General features: G+C 43.2%; 3 protein-coding genes across 6 annotated transcripts; 2 read left to right on the top strand and 1 right to left on the bottom strand.

Annotated features, from left to right (window-relative positions):
• The first annotated feature begins 2,654 nt into the window (after positions 1-2,654).
• ddi2 (DNA-damage inducible protein 2) lies at positions 2,655-13,027 on the top strand. Of its 3 annotated transcripts, XM_076036934.1 has the most exons (11): positions 2,655-2,762; positions 2,923-3,096; positions 4,079-4,208; positions 4,663-4,944; positions 5,064-5,190; positions 5,857-5,984; positions 6,098-6,226; positions 7,132-7,235; positions 7,385-7,577; positions 10,403-10,451; positions 10,741-10,831. In XM_076036934.1, the coding sequence occupies exons 2-10, from the start codon at positions 2,959-2,961 to the stop codon at positions 10,411-10,413; spliced, it is 1,242 nt and encodes a 413-aa protein (XP_075893049.1). In that variant the 5' UTR covers positions 2,655-2,762; positions 2,923-2,958; the 3' UTR covers positions 10,414-10,451; positions 10,741-10,831. The 3 variants fall into 3 exon arrangements, with proteins under 3 accessions (XP_075893049.1, XP_075893047.1, XP_075893048.1); XM_076036932.1 differs by lacking the exon at positions 10,403-10,451 and having other exon boundaries at positions 10,741-13,027; XM_076036933.1 differs by lacking the exon at positions 10,403-10,451 and having other exon boundaries at positions 2,704-2,845; positions 10,741-13,027.
• A 1,088-nt stretch (positions 13,028-14,115) lies between these two features.
• Positions 14,116-18,139, top strand: LOC142895840 (rho guanine nucleotide exchange factor 19). 2 transcript variants are annotated; one of them, XM_076037149.1, is made up of 12 exons: positions 14,116-14,394; positions 15,001-15,153; positions 15,230-15,288; positions 15,378-15,688; positions 16,209-16,369; positions 16,455-16,607; positions 17,004-17,133; positions 17,211-17,285; positions 17,366-17,458; positions 17,552-17,700; positions 17,787-17,951; positions 18,038-18,139. In XM_076037149.1, exons 1-12 carry the CDS (start codon positions 14,192-14,194, stop codon positions 18,081-18,083), a joined length of 1,698 nt encoding a protein of 565 aa, XP_075893264.1. In that variant the 5' UTR covers positions 14,116-14,191; the 3' UTR covers positions 18,084-18,139. The 2 variants fall into 2 exon arrangements, with proteins under 2 accessions (XP_075893264.1, XP_075893265.1); XM_076037150.1 differs by having other exon boundaries at positions 14,117-14,421.
• Positions 18,140-18,374: 235 nt separating this feature from the next.
• Positions 18,375-20,232, bottom strand: cplane2 (ciliogenesis and planar polarity effector 2). Its single transcript, XM_076037157.1, has 5 exons — positions 19,879-20,232; positions 19,448-19,600; positions 19,227-19,351; positions 18,982-19,121; positions 18,375-18,842 (listed from the first exon to the last, which is right to left on the bottom strand). Exons 1-5 carry the CDS (start codon positions 19,988-19,990, stop codon positions 18,620-18,622), a joined length of 753 nt encoding a protein of 250 aa, XP_075893272.1. The 5' UTR covers positions 19,991-20,232; the 3' UTR covers positions 18,375-18,619.
• Positions 20,233-21,357: the final 1,125 nt, after the last annotated feature.

Raw genomic sequence — 21,357 nt, 5'->3', positions numbered from 1 at the left:
GGGGTTTTGTCACTCAGATCAAAGCACATTTTTGCATACGGAAACAGCCAGACGCCGATGAATTTGCAAGATACAACCACACATGCAACATTTGCTCTACTTGAAAGTGGTTGTTGAAAACACACCTACACCCTGAGAGAAACCAAGGCACATTAAATTAATGACTGAATGCTGTCTTTCTCCGGTGACTGACTCCAATCTTGAAACAAAATGAACGTGAACAGTCTCAACAAGCTGAAACACTTGCTGATTTATTGAGTCAGAGTGTTCTGCCTGTTAGTAGCTTTGAGCCCATTTCCCAACTGAGCCCATCTTAACCCATTTCTACATAACAGAGGACATAAACCGATCCTTATGTTAGCAACTGTTTGCACGCAAGTTTCACAGTTGTCGTTTTTCCATCAAGCAACCATTCATCCGACGCTAAAAAGTATGTGCATCTCTGTCTGTGGTGTGAAACTGTGGAACAAACTACTGTAGATGAGGACACTAAAATGTGCATTAACTTAAATCAATTTAAGCATATAAGTACAAACTATCACTCTTGGGCAGCAATACAAATCTGGACTGTTAATTTTGTATTACATAAATTATTTTTTTTAGAGGATTTTTATTTAATTTTGTATGTTTGCAAGCAGCGCTCTATTGTATTGTATTGAATTGAATTGAATTGACAATCTTCATTTTGAACTTCAGAATAAAAAAAACCTAATAACACAATTAATGAAAGCCACAGTATACAAACAAAACACCATAATAATAATAATAATAATAATAATAATAATAATAATAATAATAATAATAGTAAGAATAAGAATAAGAATAAGAATTATAATGATATTAATAAAAACTAGATCAAAATGTGATCATCGATCCTCTCAAAAGTGTTGAAGAAGAGTAGGAAGAAGTAAATACTTATTAACTTCTACCCCCTTAGTTATATAATAATCCTGCATAACATTTCAATATACATGTATCACCTTGTGATATATAAATATATATCCTATAATCCCATAATTTCTTCATACACAGTCCCCTGATATACGTAAATTATTTCAACCCTATAGCATTCAGATATATCCAATTTAGCTTAAAGATTAAATGTTGTAAATTTGTTGATTTTATTTATATATATATAAATATATATATATATATATATATATATATATATATTATTTATTTATGTATGTGCTTATATAACAATGTGGGGGGGGGGGCTGAATATGATAAGTTTGCTTCTTTCAGCCCCTTCTCGAACTTATTGGCTGTTGTACTTTGCGCTTGTTTGAGACAAATAAAAATCAAATCAAATTAGTAGTTTGCAAAGAAGCTTAACAAAAGTGACACCTCGACTCAGTCACGATATCTGTGGGAAATGTGCAAAAAATCACAGCAGTCACTGATTTCCCTACTCTGGTGCAAAACAACACAGTTTCACTTCATCACGTCTTTGGTGGTCTCACATGTTCATGCAGGCGTTCACTATGTTTATATTGCCTGTTAGCTATAGATGTTGTAATGTGGTGGAACAACTAAAACTTAATCTAGTCTAAAAAAAAAAAAAAAAAGAATCAATGTGTCTGGGGATTACCTCTACTGTCTTCCATTCTTATAGAAGGCGCGTCATTTCGCCAAAAATAGGCATTTTCTCATTAATTGATTTCTCCCTCAACGCTGAAAGTGAAATATACTTTGCTGATGATGGGACTGCACCCTGGTTGTTTGCATGTTCTCCCTGTGTCTGCGTGGCTTCTCTCTGGGTTCTCCGGCTTCCTCCCACAGTCCAAAAAAGTGTGTGTGAGGGGAAGTGGAAACTCTAAATTGTCTGTAGGTGTGTATGTGAGTGTGAATGGCTGTTTGTCTTTGTTTGTCTCTATTGTGGCCCTGCGACGAGCTGGCAACTTGTCCAGGGTGTCGCCCCGGCCTTCGTCCTATGACGGCCGAGAGAGGCTCCAGCAGACCCCCGTGACCCTGGGACCCTGGAAGACGCTGGTATTGAAAATGGATGGACGGATGGAAGGATGGTGTCTTAGAATTATATATATATATATATATATATATACATATATATATATATATATATATATATATATATATATATATATATATATATACATATACATATACATATACATATACATATATATATATAGAAATAGTGGTGCTGTTATCATGCTGATATCCACCTTTGTAATCAAGAATTTAAAAAAATCGTACAACTAAAACTCAGATTGCGTTGCAAAGATACAGTGTGTAAAATTCTGTAGTCAAATTTTATACCGTAGCTGAGAAGAAACGAATTGCACAACATTGTGATTAAAATATGTTTAGGTTTTTATGGTTTTATTACGAAACAAAAAAAAAAACATTAGGTCCGACACGAGCACTAAGCACGAGGCATCATCAGCGAAAAAATTACCTTACATCTGTTTTGCCTTTTTAATAATAATAATAATAATAATAATAATAATAATAATAATAATAATAATAATAATAATAATAATAAGGTGTGCCCCCCCCCCCCCCACACACACACACACACACACACAATTAAATCAGTGTAATCTTCACTATTTCCAGTAGGTGGAGGTGTTACGGCATTCGATCTCAAGGCAGGAAGACGTACGACTGGGGCTTGTGTTTTTGCGACATGTCGAAAAATAAGCCTGCCGAGCTAATTTACGGCATTACTGAAACCGAGCAGTACTTGATGTTGTTTAGTTGTTGTGAAAAGAGAAACCCTAACATTAGACTTTTACTCCGTAAGTTATATGTATTCGCTGTCTTTTAGTACAGTATTAGTCTCCGGTTAAGGACCGACCTCGCTAAAATACGCATTTTAACAGTAAATATACAGAGAATCATTTGGTTTTCCTCACTGAGGCAAGGAACTAACTAAACAGTAACCGCATTCTGTTCCAGCGGATTTGTCTAGTGATCCTGCCCCCAAAAAAAGCGATGCTGGTCACCGTTTTCTGCGCGCCGAGGGATCGCCCAGAAACCACCTTCGCCCTCGATGTGTCGCCTGAGCTGGAGCTGAGAGACTTCGTTGCACTTTGTGCGCTGGAATCAGGAATCCCAGCTGGGGAAATACAGGTAACGCAAAGTTCAAGAGCCTGGCTAGCCGTAGCCACTGAGCCGACATAGCGCACCGCTAGTCAGCTAGCTGCTTTTGCTAGCATGAATCTGACCTTTTGTATTTTACATGGACTAGTTGTTGCGAAACTAATCAGCAGCGGGCAGTTGGCGTCGGTTTTCAACGGTTTACAGCGGTCTGTAGCTACAGGCATATCTTTACCATTACTAAACGTAACATAATGAAAGTGAAAGTATTTGTGAATTTTTTTATTCTTATTAGAAACAAAAACAGATGTATAGGGAGTCAACATGCCCGTATGATTCGTTTAGGACAGTTTTAACAAATATTCTGTATCGATTCACTAAATATAAAAAAAAATCTGTCCTGGTATGTTTTTGTGGCTCTAGCAAGAGTTTTACTTCTAAAACGTTTAGCAAAATGGCTGAAATAAGCAACTCGTAACAGGTTGGATATAAAAAATAATAATATAATCATTATGCTAATCAAAACTTTGGCCAAATCACCTTTGAAGATCGGGGAGGGGCGGGGGGGATCCTGCTGCTGCCTACTTTAATTCTTAAGTACACATTGATTTGGTTACTTTGGTGCATTGCAAATATTAGCAGTCTGTCTTTCATTATTGATCACAACCATCCAACATACTGTACCCTTATTTATATTTCATACTCTGTGGGCAATTGAAATTAACTGCTGGCACTATTTGTAAAAGTTTCCTGGTTTACCAGGCAATGTTATGGCCACTATAAAATCAGTGTGCAAGCAGTGGTTTTGGTCTTTTTGATCAAATACAACCTGTCCTATATTTTATTCTGCTGTTAACTTATGGAGGCTCTGATTGCTGTTTTGGGGGGAAAAAAAATCTCCATATTCTGGCAAAAATGCCCAATACAACATTGAGCTAGCTGTGATGCAAATGCACGTTTGTATGTGTCAAAGAGAAATAAAATAGAACTGACTTCTGTGTCATTGCATTAACAGATCACTTATGCAGAGCAGCCATTAAAAGACCCCACTTGTGCTTTGGGGAAGTATGGTGTCAAGGATGGAGATGTGGTCGTTCTCAGGCAGACTGACAGAAGGCCACCACCCACTCAACCAGCCTTCCCAGGTAACTTATATTTGATCGAAATATACTGTATATTGAAAAACTATTTTAGATACGTCACTTTCAGTAAGCTACTTTGCACTATATCATTATTATTATTATTATTATTATTATTATTATTATTATTATTCCGAGTGCTCTTGGTTTATTATAATCAATTCACAAGATAAGGCAACACACTATTTCCCCTTAAAATCAAACTACACTTTTGTTGTTGCCATTGTGTTGATTGAGATGACATCAGGGGTAAAAAAAAAATTCCGGTATGCATTACTAATGAAGTTGCGGCAGATGGAACCGCTAGAGAAATGAACACAGAGAGGTTTTATTGATGTATTGCACTTGTTGCAAGTAATCATCAAATGTGAGAGCTGACTGAAGGGCTTTACTTAAAGCGATGTCAGTGTTTGCATGTGGAATTTCTAGCCTCTCACCGTTTCTCCCCTGTGCTCGTCAGGTCTACCCCAGATTGACTTCCGCTCCATCACAGTACCCGGCACCTCAACCAGCCAGCATGGTGCCATACGGCCACAGCAACAGCCGCCACCACCACGACAGCAGGTGCCGCCACCACGCGCCACACAGCCTTCTACACCAGTGGCCTCCCGTGGCTCCACTTCTCAGGGCCTGGATGACCCCGCCTTACTCCAGCAAATGCTGTTATCAAATCCACACGAGCTTTCGCTACTGAAGGAGCGGAACCCGCCGCTAGCAGAGGCCCTACTCAGCGGAGACTTGGGTAAACCAAAATAAGAGTCAACAGGTTTTTACTCGCTGTAATTTTACATAGAATTCGATCTGACCTGTCAGTGTTTTGTTTTGTTTTTGTTTTTGTTTTTGTTTTTGTTTTTTAAACAGAGCGTTTCACCAAAGTGCTGCTGGAGCAACAGCAGGATCGAGCCAAGAGAGAGCAGGAGAGGATCAGACTCATGACGGCTGATCCCTTTGATTTGGAAGCACAAGCAAAGATTGAGGAGGAGATCAGGTGCGGCTCACGTTTAATATTAAGCAGTGTTGTTGGGATTACTCCATAAAAATGATCCAACTACTGATTACTGATTACTCCTTAAAAAGTAATTCTAATTACTTCTTTAACTACTTTGTTTCATAAGTAATCAATTACTAATTGTTTTAGTTTAAAAAAGATAGTAACAGTTGAGAACGTCTTGTTTCCTGCACATCACGTACAACAAACCACAATATTCTTTGATTTAGACGAGATGAACTCAAAATAGTGTTTGTATTTCCAGCTATCAAACGCAACCGCTGTTTTTTCTTTTGCCGCCGCATGTTTAACTCGCAAAATATTTCAGAAAAATAACGGAATCGTTACTTGATAAAGTAATTCTGATATAATTACCAGTTTTGTCAGAGTAATCCTGTGACATTACTCTGTTACAAAAAAAGTAGTTTATTTACAGTAGTGGATTACTTAGTAACAGATTACTCGCAAGTTACAACAGCCTCCATTAGGGTAATATCCAATTACAGTCTTAGCATGGTAAAATCTGAAGATTATTTTCCTTTCAAGACAAAGTATGACAACACTTTGATGCCTAATTATCAAAGGACAGAGCCGCTTCTTCATGTTTAGGCACTGGTTTTGCAAAATAAATAATTTCCCCTCAACTTTGGTTTGTACGTATTCCAGGCAGCACAACGTAGAAGAGAACATGACCATTGCCATGGAGGAAGCCCCCGAAAGCTTTGGACAGGTGGTTATGCTCTACATCAATTGCAAAGTCAATGGGCACCCTGTGAAGGCTTTCGTTGACTCAGGTAAAAAGTACCCAAAAACACTTCTGTCATAGTTGAAATTTGTTTAGCTGCTTTTTTTTTTTTTTTTTTCAGTCTAACGTCCCTGTGCAGGCTGACAGTATGTTGTGTTTTAGGAGCCCAGATGACCATCATGAGCCAAGCGTGCGCTGAGCGCTGTAACATCATGAGACTGGTGGACCGTCGCTGGGCCGGGATCGCCAAAGGGGTGGGCACCCAGAAGATCATTGGCAGAGTTCATTTGGGTAGGCGTCGCCGCAATAGAATCCCTAATGACGTGACGGCATGCTTTGGTTAATGGTGTGTTCTAATTATGCCCGTATGTAACAGCGCACTACGTAAAACCAACATCATGTGCAGGTTGTCCGGTCCATTTACAGTCAGACTTATAATGCGATTTCTGGAGATCTGCCCCAACACTCAGACAATAGAATTTCTGTGATTCCCTTTGTTTGATTCGGCAAACATTGGCGAGTAAAAGTTTTCAGACAGAACTGTTTCAGACTGTTTTAGTGCACAGGTGCTGCACGTGCACTGTTCAGTCCAGCTCAGAGCAGGACGTCCCTTGCAGTACAAGAACTACAAGAACCACGAGAATTTAGTTTTCTGATTTTCTCTTATCAAGAGCGACGACAACAAAATCATGCTCATTTGTTTGTGTCCCTCTGATGCATCTGAGGTGAATCACACAAAGGACATTTTTTTAAGGGTGTCCAAAAAGTGTATCTGTACATTTCCTAATTTACATTATAAGTAAGTAAAAAAAAAAATGTGTGAGAGTGCTTTTCTAATTTAAATGAAAGTGAAATTGTCTTGGGGTGTCTGCTGACCTGTTTGATGCCATCACAACAATGTTTTGTTTCTTTTACTTTCTCTTTCAGACTGATGTTTGATTGCAGTCCAGCTTTAGAAAGCCACACATTTGTAAATTGTTATTACGGCATGAAACATGACTTTGTGTAAAGATGACATTCCGATTAACATGACTTCCGGGAAAAAAAAAAAATCTACTGAAGTGTTTAGCAGCAGTGTTAAAGATGAAGCAGTTGATTACAAAGCACAGGCTTGGCTTGGCTTGATTTGAACTTGTTCACATGTTCATGACCTTCCATCGCAGTGCTATCAGTTCCTTCTTGTTTCTTTCCTGCAGCTCAGGTCCAGATAGAGGGAGACTTTCTACCTTGTTCTTTCTCCATCTTGGAGGACCAGCCGATGGACATGCTCCTCGGCTTGGACATGCTGAAGAGGCACCAGGTGAGAACCAGGATGCACCATGTCAGCGACACAAGTTGTGATTGCAAGGCTGTTGTTGTTGTTGTTGTTGTTGTTGTTTTTTCTTGAATTTGCAGGAAATGTCGAGTCCTGTGGAGCCGTTGAACTTATCCCATTTGTGTTCCCTGCAGTGTACAATCGACCTGAAGAAGAATGTGCTACTAATAGGCACCACGGGCACCGAAACCCGCTTCCTGTCTGAGGCGGAGCTGCCCGAGTGCGCCCGGCTTGCGTACGGGGCAGAGGGACGCGATGAGACCCGTCCTGAAGAGTTTGCTGACAGAGAGCTGGCGGAGGCGCTGCAGCGCTCCATACAGGACGGCGGTAAGAAATATTCCCACAGCTTTTGACCTCAGCCTGGGTTTGATTGGACTTTTTTCTCAGCTCAGGTAAAATCACATCTGCATGAGCCACTCGAAGCTTCGTAGTCTCAACCACATTCATGCAGTCATCCAAATTATCAGTCATGTCATGTTCGCGGCAAATACCAAAGCACTTTATTGCCATTTGCTACAGTGGCGACGACACAGACAAGGCAGCTCCAGACAGCGAAGCACTCTTCTTAGATCACCAGAATCTCAATGTGTATTCCGAAAACGTAAGGTTGAGAGACATTTGAATAAGTGTGGAAACGTAAAAATACATTAGATTTGAGTTTCAGTCAAAATCTTTAAAGCTTAAAGGAAAACACTCGCATCAAAAAATGAAGTTGTGTCAACGTAAAAGCCTGTTTCCTGTTTAGTGAGTACGGAAGCGCATTGCATTTACTGAATAAAAAAAAAAAAATTAGGCACCAGGATCTGGTAATCACGAGATAAAATGAAAAGGAAACTTCTGAATCCGTAATCAGTGAGCAATGATGCCGCTATCGCAGTGTGATGACGCTATCGCAGTTAAACAGATAAATCTTCAATTTTTTTGAGGAACTTAATTGAGAATGAAGAATGGACTGACAACAAAGAATGTTCCAAAAACATTCATATGAAAGCAAGTACAGAGAAAAGCGATTCTGTCGAGTTTCCCTCTCGTGCTCAGTGATTACCATAATACCTTGTATACACAGAGCAAGCGGAAAGCGAGTGCCAGCTGGCTCGACCGCTTTTGCCAAACTTTTTTTTTAGGCTTGACAGCAGTTCGAGAACTTCAGAACAATCTCAACTATTTGAGATGCCTACGCAGTGTAGACATACTAATATTAATACCATCCTTAGTTTTCAGCAGTGTATTTCCTAGTGTCTCAAACCGACAAGGTAGCAATAGTAGATTAACTTAGACAGCGGCATCATTGCTTGTTGATTACGGATGTTTACGTTTTCTAAATTTTATCTTGTAATTTACGGGAAATTATCTCATAATTACGAGAAATTATCTCATAATTGCGAGAAATTATCTCATAATTACAAGAAAATATCTCATAATTACGAGATTTTGATCTCATAATTACGAGATCTTTTCTCGTAATTACGAGATCCTGGTGCCTATTTCTTTTTTCTTTTTTTTTATTCAGTGAATGCAATGTGCTTCCATAAGTGAGCAAACACTTTGTTTGCCATTTCATTATTGCTAATATTGTGGTTGTGCTGCAGTTACTATTGTATGACAAGCTTTGAGCTTCAAGCTCCCAAAGCAGCCATTCTGACATCATACCTTTTTTAAGATTCGAGTGAAATACTTCCTAGTTACAGAAAACACATATATTTAGCCCTCTGTTTACTGCGCAGAGCCTGTGTCTTTTGTGACATCACAAAGGGCTGCTTTTCAGACCTGTGTGTTTGTGGAGGAATGCAAAGTGAAGCATGTGCGTTTATTACGGGTTTCTTCAATGTCAGACTGGAGGCATAATTTGTTAAGTTGTCATTGCAAGGAAATCACTCTGCAGGGGTTTCAGCTTTGTTAAATTTCATTACGTTCCGTCAGGAAGAAGTGTGAGAACAGTCTGAGGCTTGAAAGGGATGTGTTGCGCTGACACACACGTGGGCGGTTATTGTAAAAGAGAGACTCTGAAACCAGTGACAGGAACAGAAAAGGTTGCTGGTGATAATCAGACTGCATTGACACAACTGAAAGCATTCAGCCTCACCGTGGTTCTATTATACATCCACCGTATTGCAACCACTGCTCTTTTGTCGGCTTTCAAATGGAGCACTTTCAGTGAGTTTTTTCCTGTCAAATGCCACAGTTTTCTGGTTATGTTCATAATTGTAGCTTTTGATCTGCACAACTTCAGAGTCTCAGCACGTTTTTAATCAGCAGTTTTCTTCTGTAAATATTCTTTCTAGCGATTTTTCAGCGGGACAATTTACGACATGTTTAACGGCCCAGTGCACAACATTCACTGGGACCTTCAGCCTGAATTTGAATCGACAATACTAAAAAGTTTGAATAAATAACTTCTGGGTTTTCACTCATTTAGGCTACGTTCAGACCGCCAGCCAAAATCCGATTTTCAGCCCATCCAGATTGAAACCGGATGGCTCTTTTGTAGTCTGAACAGTCACAAATCACATGAAATCCAAACACTTGCCTGGCTTTTGTTCGGTTTGCACTGAAACAATATGTAAAATATATTTTTATATATATGTATCATAGAGATATATAAAAGATATTGCGGCCATAAGCGATGTTGTCAATGCAAAGGTAAATCTTGGCGAGTGTTTCCCTTTAATGCTTTGTAAGGCTCCTTTAAGTGGCCATTGATGTCCGCCGTACATTTGCAGGACGCAGTAGAGTCGTGCTCAAGTGAGGCCTCATAGGGATGTTGGATAGCAGCAGCCACGGCGGTTGTTCTTATGAGTCCATTATTTTTCACTTTCTATTATCACAGTCCAGTACTTGTGATCAAATCCTGCTGACGGCGACCTTGTCTAAGCGTTCAGGCTTGGCATGGCTTCAGTTCCAGCGCCAACGCAGCATCAAGACATGGTTCTGGATGACCGTTTTCACACACACACACACACACACACATACACACACACATGCGTGCGTGTGTGTGTGTGTGTGTGTGATGGTGTGAAAAGGCTGACAAGTTGGTGCATGCTCTGTGTGTGTGTGTGTGTGTGTGTGTGTGTGTGTGTGTGTGTGTGTGTGACCGCTAACTCTCTCCGTCCCTCTGCATGATGTGTGTGGCGTGTGCCCCTAACCCTGAGCAGGACAGCACTGATGCTTTTGGAGACAGCTGGAGAGGGCCCTACCAACCAGGTACTGCAAATCCACATGTCCATTGCTAAGGCTCAGTCCATTGCTGTTTATGTTTGTTTAATTTTCTTTTTCACTTTTGCCGCTTGTTAGTTGATGTTATGATTTTGCTTGCGTTTACCCATCTGTGTATTCCTGACGCACGGTGAGTGTTAAACGAGACAAGTGATGGAGTGTATTTGCAGAGGGTCTTCAGGACAGTCAGTGCACACATTGGCTGTGGGAGACGTCTTTTCCTTTGTCTCGCTGTTCCGCGGCTGTTGATTGGCGGCTTTCTTTCCTCTCGCACCAGATCCTGCAGAAGGACAAACTACCTCACGCCAGCCCCCACCGCTCACATTGCCGGGAACCTTAGACCACCAAACTTCTACATCTGCTTGTCCCTCCCAAAGTTCTTCGTCCGCCAAGCCCCAAGTCCTAGATCGTTCCCAGTCCGCCCCGGCCACCCTGAGGCAGGCTGCAACGCCGGAGCTCGGCTGCCAGGAGCTCCCTCTGTCTTCGTCCCCGCCCCCTCCCCCGCCAGGGAGCGCCAGTGCTCCGCCTCTTCAGGTTCAGCCTCCTCTTCCTCCCCCTCGCCCGCCGTCGACGGAGCTCGTCCCCGACGGTGAAGCTCAGCCTGGAGCCGCAGAGGCGGACGCCGGCTCGAACGGCGCCGCGACGACCCCGGCGGCTCCCCACCCAGATGAAGACTCGCCGGTCCAGGCCATGGAGCAGGAGGAGGCCGAGCCTTGCCCCGGCGACCCCGGCCAAGTGGAGATGGAGTGTCCGCCGGACCCCCAGCCGGCGGCGTCCTCCTCCGAGATGGAGCCGCCGCCGCCCCAGGCCGTCCCCTCCCTGGCGGCAGCGCTGATGGAGCTCCACGAGCTGCTGGTGTCCAACACCCAGGCGCAGCCCCCCGACCGCTCCGCCTCCTGCTCCCCGTCCCGCCAGCTCGCGCCGGAGACGGACGACATGGGACCCGAGCCGGAGACCGCCGCCGCCGCAGTGGGGGCGGGGCCGAGTCACGCCGAGGCCAGCCACGTGCCAGAGCTCGCCATGCAGGACGGACACCCGGCCGAGGAGCCGCCGCACCCGGGCGTCCCCGAGCAGGAGGAGGCCCGGGAGCTGGAGCTGGAGACCCCGTCGGAGCCCCCCGAGCGCCCAGACTCAGCGGAGCCCCCTCGGCCCCCTGCGACCTCCGACCCCAGCCGCCTCCAGCCCGAGCACACGTCCCTCAGCCCGCTGTCCATGGCGGTGGACTCGCCCGAGGGCGCCCCCGGCAGCTCCTCTCCGCTTCCCATCGACCCTCCGCCGCCTCCACCCGCCGCCGCCCCTCCCGTCCTCCTGCCGCCGCCCTCCATAGACCAGTTTCCGGCCGAGCACATCCAGCGGATCCAGGCGGCGGGCTTCTCTGCCGTGGAGGCTGCCGAGGCCCTGGAGAGGGCCCACGGGGTGGTGGAGCTGGCCCTGCTGGTGCTCCTGGCCCGCAGCATCACTGTGCCCACCTAGACCTTCGGCGCAGCTCGGCCTCTCGGCGCCGTCTCGACTTCGGCCGGCCGTCTTACTCATGCCCCACGTTCCACCTTCAAACGCAGGGCGACAGGTGTCTTTAGGGTTTTTCCCGCGGAACATCCGAGAACAAACAGTCCAACCCGGGCCTGCGGTCTTTGGATCTCGCAGAAATGTGAGGTGTGTTTGCATGCAGATGTTTTGGGCCCAAACCCATCTCATTGGCTTTTAGAGATTTGGAATGGTAGGTTTGTTCTTTTTTGTTCTCTCTCTCCCAGTCTCTCTCTCTCTCTCTCTGTTTCAACATGGATGCATTGTTAATCTGGAACTGTTCAAAAGTCTTACCCCCCCCCCCTCCTTTCTTTGGCATGGTGTCAGAGAGTTTCGCTGTTGAAGTCGTGGAGCGTCAATAAAACAATCTCAAAAATACAATAGCGCTGCTCCTCCTCTCCATCTCGACTCGGCCCCTCTGTCCCTTCAGTTTTATATTTTTCAGCACAAAAATGTTTGTAACTCTGCTGATGAATAAATGACCTTATTCGTTTTTATACTTGCAGCATCGTTTATTTCCAAACAAGAACCTCATCGTTGAGAGGCTGCGTCGTCGTGGCACTGCAGAGGGTTGCTCTGATTTCTTTTCTTTTTTTTGTTCTCACCAATTATCGTTTCAGACATGCGAAGCCTTTTATTCACAGCTGTAATCGCACTGAAATAGCGAGTTGGCGTTTGAAAAGGAACATCGAAGGTATCGTGTACTGTATGTCTCATTCTCCAGTCTGAGAGCTCTTGCCACATGTGGATTACAAAACAGTCTGTAGCTCTGCTCTGAAAGCCCTTTTCTTTTGTGTCCAATCATAATAGTGTGTGTTGTAATCTTAAAAAAAAAAAAAAAAGGAAATCCCATTTTATTTTGCCGACTGTCCCAATACGGCCATTTGTGCCTGTCAAACGTTCCGTCAGTTCATCGTATATCAAGTGTTTTAATGGCTTTATTGAAGGAGTATGGCCACGACATCCATGCAGATTGAATTATCTACTTTTATCTTGTATTGAAATTTTAAACTGCAAATAAAATGGAACTAGTATTTGTACACTGTGTGGATTTGCCTTGCTATACATTTCATGCTGTGCAGAATCGTTTTAATGCCTCCACCGAGTCCCGGGGCTGGAAATATCAAGACAAAGACGAGACCGAGTCAAGACCAAGCCTGAAAAACAGTCTGGGAATCTACTGGACACCTGAATTGTGGAAGCAAAACATTTTATTGCTGCTCATGAGAGGTCTCTTCCATGAAGAGATGGAAAAGCACAAGCATCCGTGGTGTAAAATGACCATCGCAGGCCAGTGGCTCGCCAGTAGTGGTAAATCATAACTACATGGGGTTTCAAAAAAGTTTATGGTTCACACAGTTTAAACTGCTTTGTTACCAATAGACATAATAGAAATAATGTTTAAATTGTATTGAAATCTTTATATTTATTTATTTTAATTAATTTTAAATTTTTTAACACAACAATCAAAAGTGCAGGATGGATGGCTTTTTACAAAGAATTATATAAATAAATAAATAAATAAAGCTGAAAAGAACGAGCGATCCTGATTCATAGCCTACTCTACGCAAGCTACGCAGCCAGTACGCGGTTGTTGTGAGTGGGTTGCGCAATGGTATTGCCTGCTGTTACGTATATTACGGTTTTGAACGCAAGCTCTATGGAAACGAACGTGAGTTTGCGTAGAAAATAAAGTTACGTTCAAGACAACTCCGAAATACGGGACAACCCCCGTCCAAAACGGGACGCACCAATTCATTGTCAAATACGGGACAACTCTGTATTTCAAGGGACGGTTGGCAACTCTGTTTGGTTGCATTTGAATAAAGGTTCACAATAAAAAAAAAAACGAAACTGCACCAAGACCAGCTTGTCTAGTGTGTAAAAACTCCCCATGGCCCTTTGTCTGAGACCAGAAACTTGTCAACAAAAACTTATTTTTAGCTAACATTACAGCTAAACAAAAATATTAAAACCTTGCATTTAATATAACATATGGTGGCAGCTGCTTAAGACAAAGTGAATGGGTAAGTCAGGACCAAACTACAGTATATATGACTTCAGAGAGAACTTTGTCTTTCTTGCCTTCTGAACCACTTCAGCTCAGTTACATCATGAGAAGGCAAGCCTCCACACCTGCTCCATGTTTGGGTGATTGCTGCTCACTAAAGAACAGCCTCGGGGCCGCGGGAGCGCTCGAGACAATGGCTGAGTCAGACTGCAGGGAGGAGAACAGCGGCGCTATCTCCAGCCCGCCGCCTGAAAACAGTCATGTACTTGATCATCTGATTTCAAGTATCCTCACCATGAAGACCGGAGAGCGGGTCTCTCTGCCGAGCAGCAGCGTGCAGGACACGGAGGAGCTCTCGGAGAGCAGTGACTCGCCGGCCCAGCTCCAGGATCACATGTATGGAGCCGCATAGGGAACTCTGCTGTGAGGTTAATAGGGTCTGGTTGTCGGATGTGGAGCGTAACTAAGTACAAATACTTTGTTACTGTATTTAAGTAGGTCTTTCAGGTATCTGTACTTGACGGAGTGTTACCTAAGTATGCTGTTGTGTACTTCAATATAAAAGTGGATCATATTTTAGAGGGAGATTATTGGAGTACCTCAGCTTTGGAGTCACTGTTCCGTACATTTTCAGTTCAGAGGAAAAATATAAATGTAGATAATAACATTAATTATTATTTAAAGAGTCAACATCCAATGATGGGTCACTGGTCAGAAATATTACTGATTACAGTTTGGTTGTGACCTCTGATCTCTGGTCAATTCAGTCAAGATTCTGTCACAACTTTTTCATTTTTGCAAAATTATCAACAAATGTATTGTTTCATTAATGGGAAAAAAACTTTTTTTTTTTATTTAAGTACATTTCAGAACGTGCTTTACCCCTGTTACTTGAGTATTTTTTTTTATTATTTTTTTTACTCAAGTATCTGTATTTTTACTTAAGTATAGAACGTGAATACTTTTTACCATCTCTGCTGATTCTGAAAAATCCCTCTGCAGCCTCCCCTTTGACATCTCCTCAGCGCTCAGCTCAGTGGCCAGCATGTCATCGATGGCTTTCAAAATGATCCCCAGGCTTTTCTCTGGACCCGAACGGGAGACGGACGACGGGTCTCTGTCTCCAGCGGGCAGTCGGGGTGAAGATACAGAAGGGTAAGCTGCAGCCCTCGGTCTACCTCGTGGCCTCCACGCTTGTACCCGATCCCTTCTTGTACTCTCAAAAACCCAGGGATCCAGCTGAGGATGTGGTGCCAAGGGAGACGTTCAAGTCAAAGTACATTCAGTTTTGTAAGTTGATCTTTTATTGGATGACCTTTTTTTATTTATTTATTTATTTCAAATGATGAGAGTGTTTAAGTGTCTCCTGTGCGCTGCAGTCCCTCTCTACCAGGAGTACTGTCTGCAGGAAATGAAAGGCTACCTGGAAAGAATGAGCAAGAGTCCGGCGTCTGAGGTGGTGTCGCCTCGGTACATTCAGGAGCTCCAGAGTCCCGGCGGCTTCGGCTGCCACTCTGAGGCGACGCTGCCTCCTCCAGAGCCCCTGGAACCAACTCCAACGCCACCGCCCCTCCCCTTATCTCGCCCAATCCCCACGGTGACTCCGGGGACCCTCTGGCAGGATCTGGAGGAGGTGAATGCGTCTGGCATCCTCAGCGACATGACGCCCAGGGAGATTCACCTGCAGGAGGTCGGTTTTTGTTCTTTTGCACCATTACAATCTGGCCCCGCTGTGTGCAACTGAAGAGTTCCTTGAGGGGTGTGGCCATACATGTGCTAGCTTGGATAGTTTTCTTCACAACATGTAATGTTTGCAGTTAATTTGGATTTGAAATGGAAAACAATTGGCTGTTTTTTGTTTGTTTGGTAAAGTTACGTCAATGACTGATTGAATGTCTTCATCAAGAAAGGACTGTTTTTTTTTTGTACAGCAGCCAAAATCACCACTGCTTGTGGAAAAAGATGAGATCAAGTGTGACATCTGACCAAATTTTGACACATTAGGCTTAAGAGCATGAAACGGAGAGAACTTTGCTTTTCCTCAAGTCTCCTTAGTTATCGTAAAATCACATAGTCTGTAATGTTTCGTAACTCCTCTCACTTGCTGTGTGATGCTCCCAGCTTCAATCAAACACATCCTCAAGTACCCATCTCATTTCTACACTGTTTTTACGTAAAAACTGTTTTTCTTAATTCCTCCCCCTCTGAAGTTGATGTTTGAGCTGATCGGCTCCGAAGCGTCGTACCTGCGGAGCCTTAGGGTGGTCATCAACCACTTCTACGCGTCCAAGCCACTGAAAGAGACCCTGTCCCGGCTGGAGCACCACACCTTGTTTTCCAACATCTGTGGCGTCACGACGGCCAGTGAAAAGTTGACCCTCCGTCGCTCCCTCCACTCCATTTGGCACCGCGGACGTGTTTTGCCTCTGCTTCAACGCTCGTGTGGTCTCCTGCAGGTTTCTCATGGACCTGGAGCAGCGGCTGGGACAGAGCGTGTTCATCTCCCAGATCGGAGACGTGGTGCTGGGCCACTGCCCGCACTTCCGCAGCCTCTACGTGCCCTACGTGACCAACATGATGTACCAAGAGGCACTTGTCAACCAGCTGCTGTTAGTTTCTATCGACTAGATTTCTGGTGCTCTACAGCAGCGTTTCTCAACTGTTGGGTCGCAACCCAAAAGTAGGTCACGGAGCTGTTTTGATTGAGTCGTGGTTTCATCGGCAGTTTCCCTCTTTCTTTAAAAAAAAAAAGGAGGTTTTTAAATTATATAGATTTATACAGAAAATGTTGAGCATTTATTTTGCATGACGCACAATTCAATTGAATAATTTATTTAATAGACGTGATAGCAAGTGGGCTAGTGATTTTTATTTTTGTGGAATAAATTTGGGGTCGCGACTTAAGGAAAAAATATGGGTCCTGAGACTCCACCAGTTGAGAACCACTGCTCTACAGCCCGAGACCTCTTCAGACTGCTGCAACACCACAACATTTTTAATCAAAGGGAGCGGAATCGAGAGTTCCAGACTTCAGTGAAGAAGCTTGAGGCTGACCCGGCGTGCCAGAGACAGAACCTGAAGTCCTTCCTCGTCCTGCCCTTCCAGAGGATCACTCGAATCAAACTCCTCCTCGAGGTAAAGGGCGAGAAAGGAACTCGCACTTATCTGGGTAATTTTGTTTGTTCAATGAGGGTCCTCAAATGCCCTTGCAGACGATCCTCAAGAAGACTGAGGCCGACTCCGACTCCTCCCTGAACCTCACGAAGGCCATCGAGGCCATTCACGAGGTACTCCCGTCTCCTCTTTAGCGGTGTGGCTTTGTGCGGCGCCAAATTACACAACAGTATCGCCGTCATCCTGTCGCCAGATCGTGACCGAGTGTGAGAAGAGCGTACGCAAAATGAAATGCATCGAGGAGCTGGTCAGCCTGGAGATGCTGATTGATTTTAACGCAGTCAAGGTGACAATTTTGTTGGTTTCTTGCCAAGATTCCCTTCTGTTGTGTAGCCTGTGGGTGGCAGTAATGCTCCTTTCCTGCCTCTTCTGCTTTCAGTGGGTTCCTCTGGTGGTCAGCGGGCGCTTCCTGGTGCACGAGGGTTCCGTGAGGCAGCTGACCGTTGACTCCACTTACAGCACCAGAGTGTCATTTATCAGCGTGCACGTTCACCTTTTCAATGACCTTCTGATCATTTCGACCAAGAAGTAGGTGACGCACTCCCATCTGATGTTGTTGTTCTAACCACTCCTGACACTGGTTTTGGGTTCCTCCTCTCTTCTCATCACGCCAGGGATCAGAGGTTCACTGTTGTAGAACATGCCAGCTTCCCCACACAAGTGCACGTGGAGGCCTTGAAGACCAAGGCTTTGGGTCTCCCTCCAGAATCCTTCCTGTTGCACCTCTCGCGGCGTCAAAATGGACATCCCACCGCGTTGATACTTGTTGCATACACAAGGTATTGGCTTGCGTGCTTTTACAAATGCTGATAAATATATTAATGCGATTCTGGTCTTTATTTTCTTTCCCCTTTTCAAATTGCAGGTCAGAAAAAGAAGCTTGGATGAAGGCACTTTCATCCAAACACTAAATTGTTTCACGTATATTTAAATAACTTGAGAAGTTTACCTTCTTAAAAAAAAATCTTATTCCATTTCTATTATTGAACTTTTTTATCCATCTGACCAGATTATCTCAAAACTGAATAAAGATGTATTCATTTAAATTTAAAACTGACTTTGTTACTAAAGTGATTATAAAATAAAACATCTCGATTTTGGACTAAAGAAACGGTTTTCAGCCAACACTAATATTGCCGGTCACTTAAGACGCTCTAATCAGATGGGTGATGGTGTCAGGAAAAAAAAGCCAAACAAGGTAATAATGTGATAGAGCTGTCAAATTGTTTTATTAAAAGAAATGTACCTTTTATATGCACAGTAGCTTTCTACAGAACAGTGCCTGACACTAATCAGTTGGACCTGAGAGTCTTATTAGCAGTTGCAACAAGTTGTAGTAGTTCATTCATCATGCCGGCAGTCACCTCCAACAACCTTGAAGGCTCTACCAGATCAGCTGATGGGTGTCAATGAGGGAGAGAAGGCGTCCTCCAAATGCTGCTTGGAATCAAAGTGAAGTCCCTGCCTCCTGCTGTGACTGGTGGTGGTCTGAGCTTGTGGTGAGACAGTCCTGATGCCACAAGTTCTCTGCCAGGCAGTTGAGGAGGGCGGCTACATCACCCAAGCCATCACTGACCTCCCCGCCTGAACGCATCACTGGCAGGCCAGACGTCTCCTGGAACGTTCTCACTTCCCTCTCGGTCACATCGCAGTGCATATAAAGGTCAAATCTAAAGAGGAGATTAAGGAAGGTCTAAAGACCAGTTTTGTTTTTTTTTTGTTTTATTTAATTGCGTGACAATTTTTGGACAAATACACAATCGCGGGAATGTTTCTGTCTTTCCGACTGTCCGACACACAAAAGGATACTTGGTGCCAACTACCAGTTTGACAACATTCCTCCCAGACTTTCCGGTCCACTTGTCAATCTGATTTGGCAGGTCATCAAAAGATGTTCTGTCAGAGAATGAGAAGAGGAAAAGAACAGCATCCACCTGCTCCTGACAGGACTGAAAAACAAGAGGGATTTTTTTTCTTTCTTAGGTGGACAAGGGGTGTGTGATAAGATGTGTATCTATCTATGTGTGTTTATTTGAATGGTTCGTTATACTGACGGGGAACAGGTGGTCAAATCTTCGCAAGGCGTTCTCTCCACAGTCCCACAGCTGCAGGCGGAAGAAAAGCACCTTCCCACTTGTCCTCAGCTTCACAGGCCAATACACCACTGTAGTTTCAATACCTTTTCACAACAAAACATTGACGTGCAAAATTACTCTATTGCTGATTTTATTTATTTATTTTAATCTGACTTTAACACAAAGGGCTCTGTACTTACCTGTTGTTTCACAGTGCATATTGGGTATAGTATGACCAGCAAGACGAGCAGCAAGAGAGCTTTTCCCGACACCTGTCTTGCCGGAGATGAAGATCTTGTAGTTGACTGTGTCCACAGCTGCATGTGGAGGCATCACTGGAGACTCCAATAGTCCTGCAAAGTGAGTTTTACAATTAACATATGGATTTTTGTGTACTTGTGGCATTGAGTACGTCTCTCTTTATCAGCAACAACAGCACGTAAGCAATTTCACACAAGAAATGTTAATGTTGAATATGCACCAAAACCTAAACCTTTACCATTAACAACTTGGATGAACCAAGTCATAATATAATATTTTACGTGAATTACGTATTTAAATGTACAATTACGCTTTTAAAATATTTTTTATTTAAGTTAGTTGTTTGGTTCGTTAGTTTTAAGCGTCATACCAAAGTTTTTCCGTCTTTTCTTGTGCAGAATTTTGCTGAAGTATTCTTTGCTGTCTGCACATCGATGCCAGTCGGCTACAACGAGAGATCCGGGAGGACAGACCTGTGCCATGCTGTCGTCGTTAGCCTGACGCTACACTCTGGTTACCATGGCAGTGTTCAAGTCGTTCACTGTAAGAGCCGCGAGAAGAACTGACAGTAAGGTACCGAAATCAGTTCATAAATAAATGCTGGACAGCAATGATTTCTGTCAAGGCCGACCTTTGAAAACTACACACGTGGAAAATTACACTTTTAATTCTCAGCATAACGAAACTTCCGTAAACAGCGCATCCTTCTTCTTCGTCGTCATTCTTTGCAGTCGACAGTGGCACACACGCCTGTAAAAAAAAAAAAAATCTCTACCGCCATCTACTGGATGAAATACCCACTGAGTATAACTTTCTATACCAACAAACAGCACGGTTTCCCATCTTAACTATGTTTTATATAATGAAAGGTAGTTAAATGAATGTCCTTTAAACTGTGTTCTAGTCAATGTGGCTTGTCTTATAGTGATTGTACTGTACATATATACACACACACACACACACACACACACACACACACACACACACATATATATATATATACATATATATATATATATATATATATATATATATATATATATATATATATATATATATATATATATATGTACAGTATCAACACCTGGCAAAGGGACTACTGACGGAAATTCGCCTTCAGCTAACTCGGGTACAGTTACTTAAGGAAATGTTGAATAATGTACTTTTATTTATTTATTTATTTTTGTATTTGTATTTAAAGCGAAATTTTTAAGAATGTCGGTGCCATCTGCAACACTAACTAACAATCACAATCCACATCACAAGAACCTTGCTCTACTTTTCCACGAGTGTTATTAGTGTTGAGCATTTGGTGTCGCAGAAGGCTTTGAAGATGGTCTCTTTTAGGTCTGCTTTATACGTTTTATAGTTTTTCATTTGACGTGTCTCATTTTGAAGACTTGGAGAGAAGTGGCAATATTAGTAAGTGAATCTCAATTTTGAAACCTGTTACGTTCATTTACAAGCTAAATGACATATATAACCAAGTGTTCAGGGGCTATCTTTGCAGCAGGTCAGAAATGATATCGCCTTCTTTTAGTCGTTAACAATTGGTTCTTTTTGTTTCCAGAATACCCTTGACAATTTAGGAGGAAAACTCTCTCAAGCCTGAGATCTTTGTTGCTGTTGAATCAGCGCAATTCGACGTGTTTCTATTTTTGCACCACTAGAGGTCACTGGATTCCATCACTGAGAGTTCTCGTTTGTGGGGCCACTTATCTCCACTATTCCTTTAAGTTGCGCGGTCAGACACTGGCCCAGTTGTAGCTTGTTTACATGGACCTGTGGGAGTCGTGTGGAGTTACAATATAGCATCACTATTACTGCTGTGGGAAAATGAAAGAGTAAG

Source organism: Nelusetta ayraudi, unplaced genomic scaffold (assembly GCF_046127955.1).
Source record: "Nelusetta ayraudi isolate G7.1 ecotype Tasmania unplaced genomic scaffold, CSIRO-AGI_Nayr_v1 ptg000050l, whole genome shotgun sequence".
Classification (NCBI taxonomy): Eukaryota; Metazoa; Chordata; class Actinopteri; order Tetraodontiformes; family Monacanthidae; genus Nelusetta; species Nelusetta ayraudi.
Note: the sequence above shows the minus strand (reverse complement) of the source record. Positions and strands in the feature narration are given on the sequence as shown.

Bases quoted from the DNA above. Each gene is read 5' to 3' on its own strand.
- ddi2 (XM_076036932.1), top strand. From the start codon at position 2,959: ATGCTGGTCACCGTTTTCTGCGCGCCGAGGGATCGCCCAGAAACCACC. The intron at 6,227-7,131 runs GTAGGCGTCGCC...TCTTTCCTGCAG, and splicing joins CATTGGCAGAGTTCATTTGG to CTCAGGTCCAGATAGAGGGA. The intron at 7,236-7,384 runs GTGAGAACCAGG...TGTTCCCTGCAG, and splicing joins ACATGCTGAAGAGGCACCAG to TGTACAATCGACCTGAAGAA.
- LOC142895840 (XM_076037149.1), top strand. From the start codon at position 14,192: ATGGCTGAGTCAGACTGCAGGGAGGAGAACAGCGGCGCTATCTCCAGC. The intron at 16,370-16,454 runs GTTGACCCTCCG...GGTCTCCTGCAG, and splicing joins GTCACGACGGCCAGTGAAAA to GTTTCTCATGGACCTGGAGC. The intron at 17,701-17,786 runs GTAGGTGACGCA...TCATCACGCCAG, and splicing joins CTGATCATTTCGACCAAGAA to GGATCAGAGGTTCACTGTTG.
- cplane2 (XM_076037157.1), bottom strand. From the start codon at position 19,990: ATGGCACAGGTCTGTCCTCCCGGATCTCTCGTTGTAGCCGACTGGCAT. The intron at 19,352-19,447 runs GTAAGTACAGAG...TGTTGTGAAAAG, and splicing joins TATGCACTGTGAAACAACAG to GTATTGAAACTACAGTGGTG. The intron at 19,122-19,226 runs GTCAGTATAACG...CTTGTTTTTCAG, and splicing joins GATTTGACCACCTGTTCCCC to TCCTGTCAGGAGCAGGTGGA.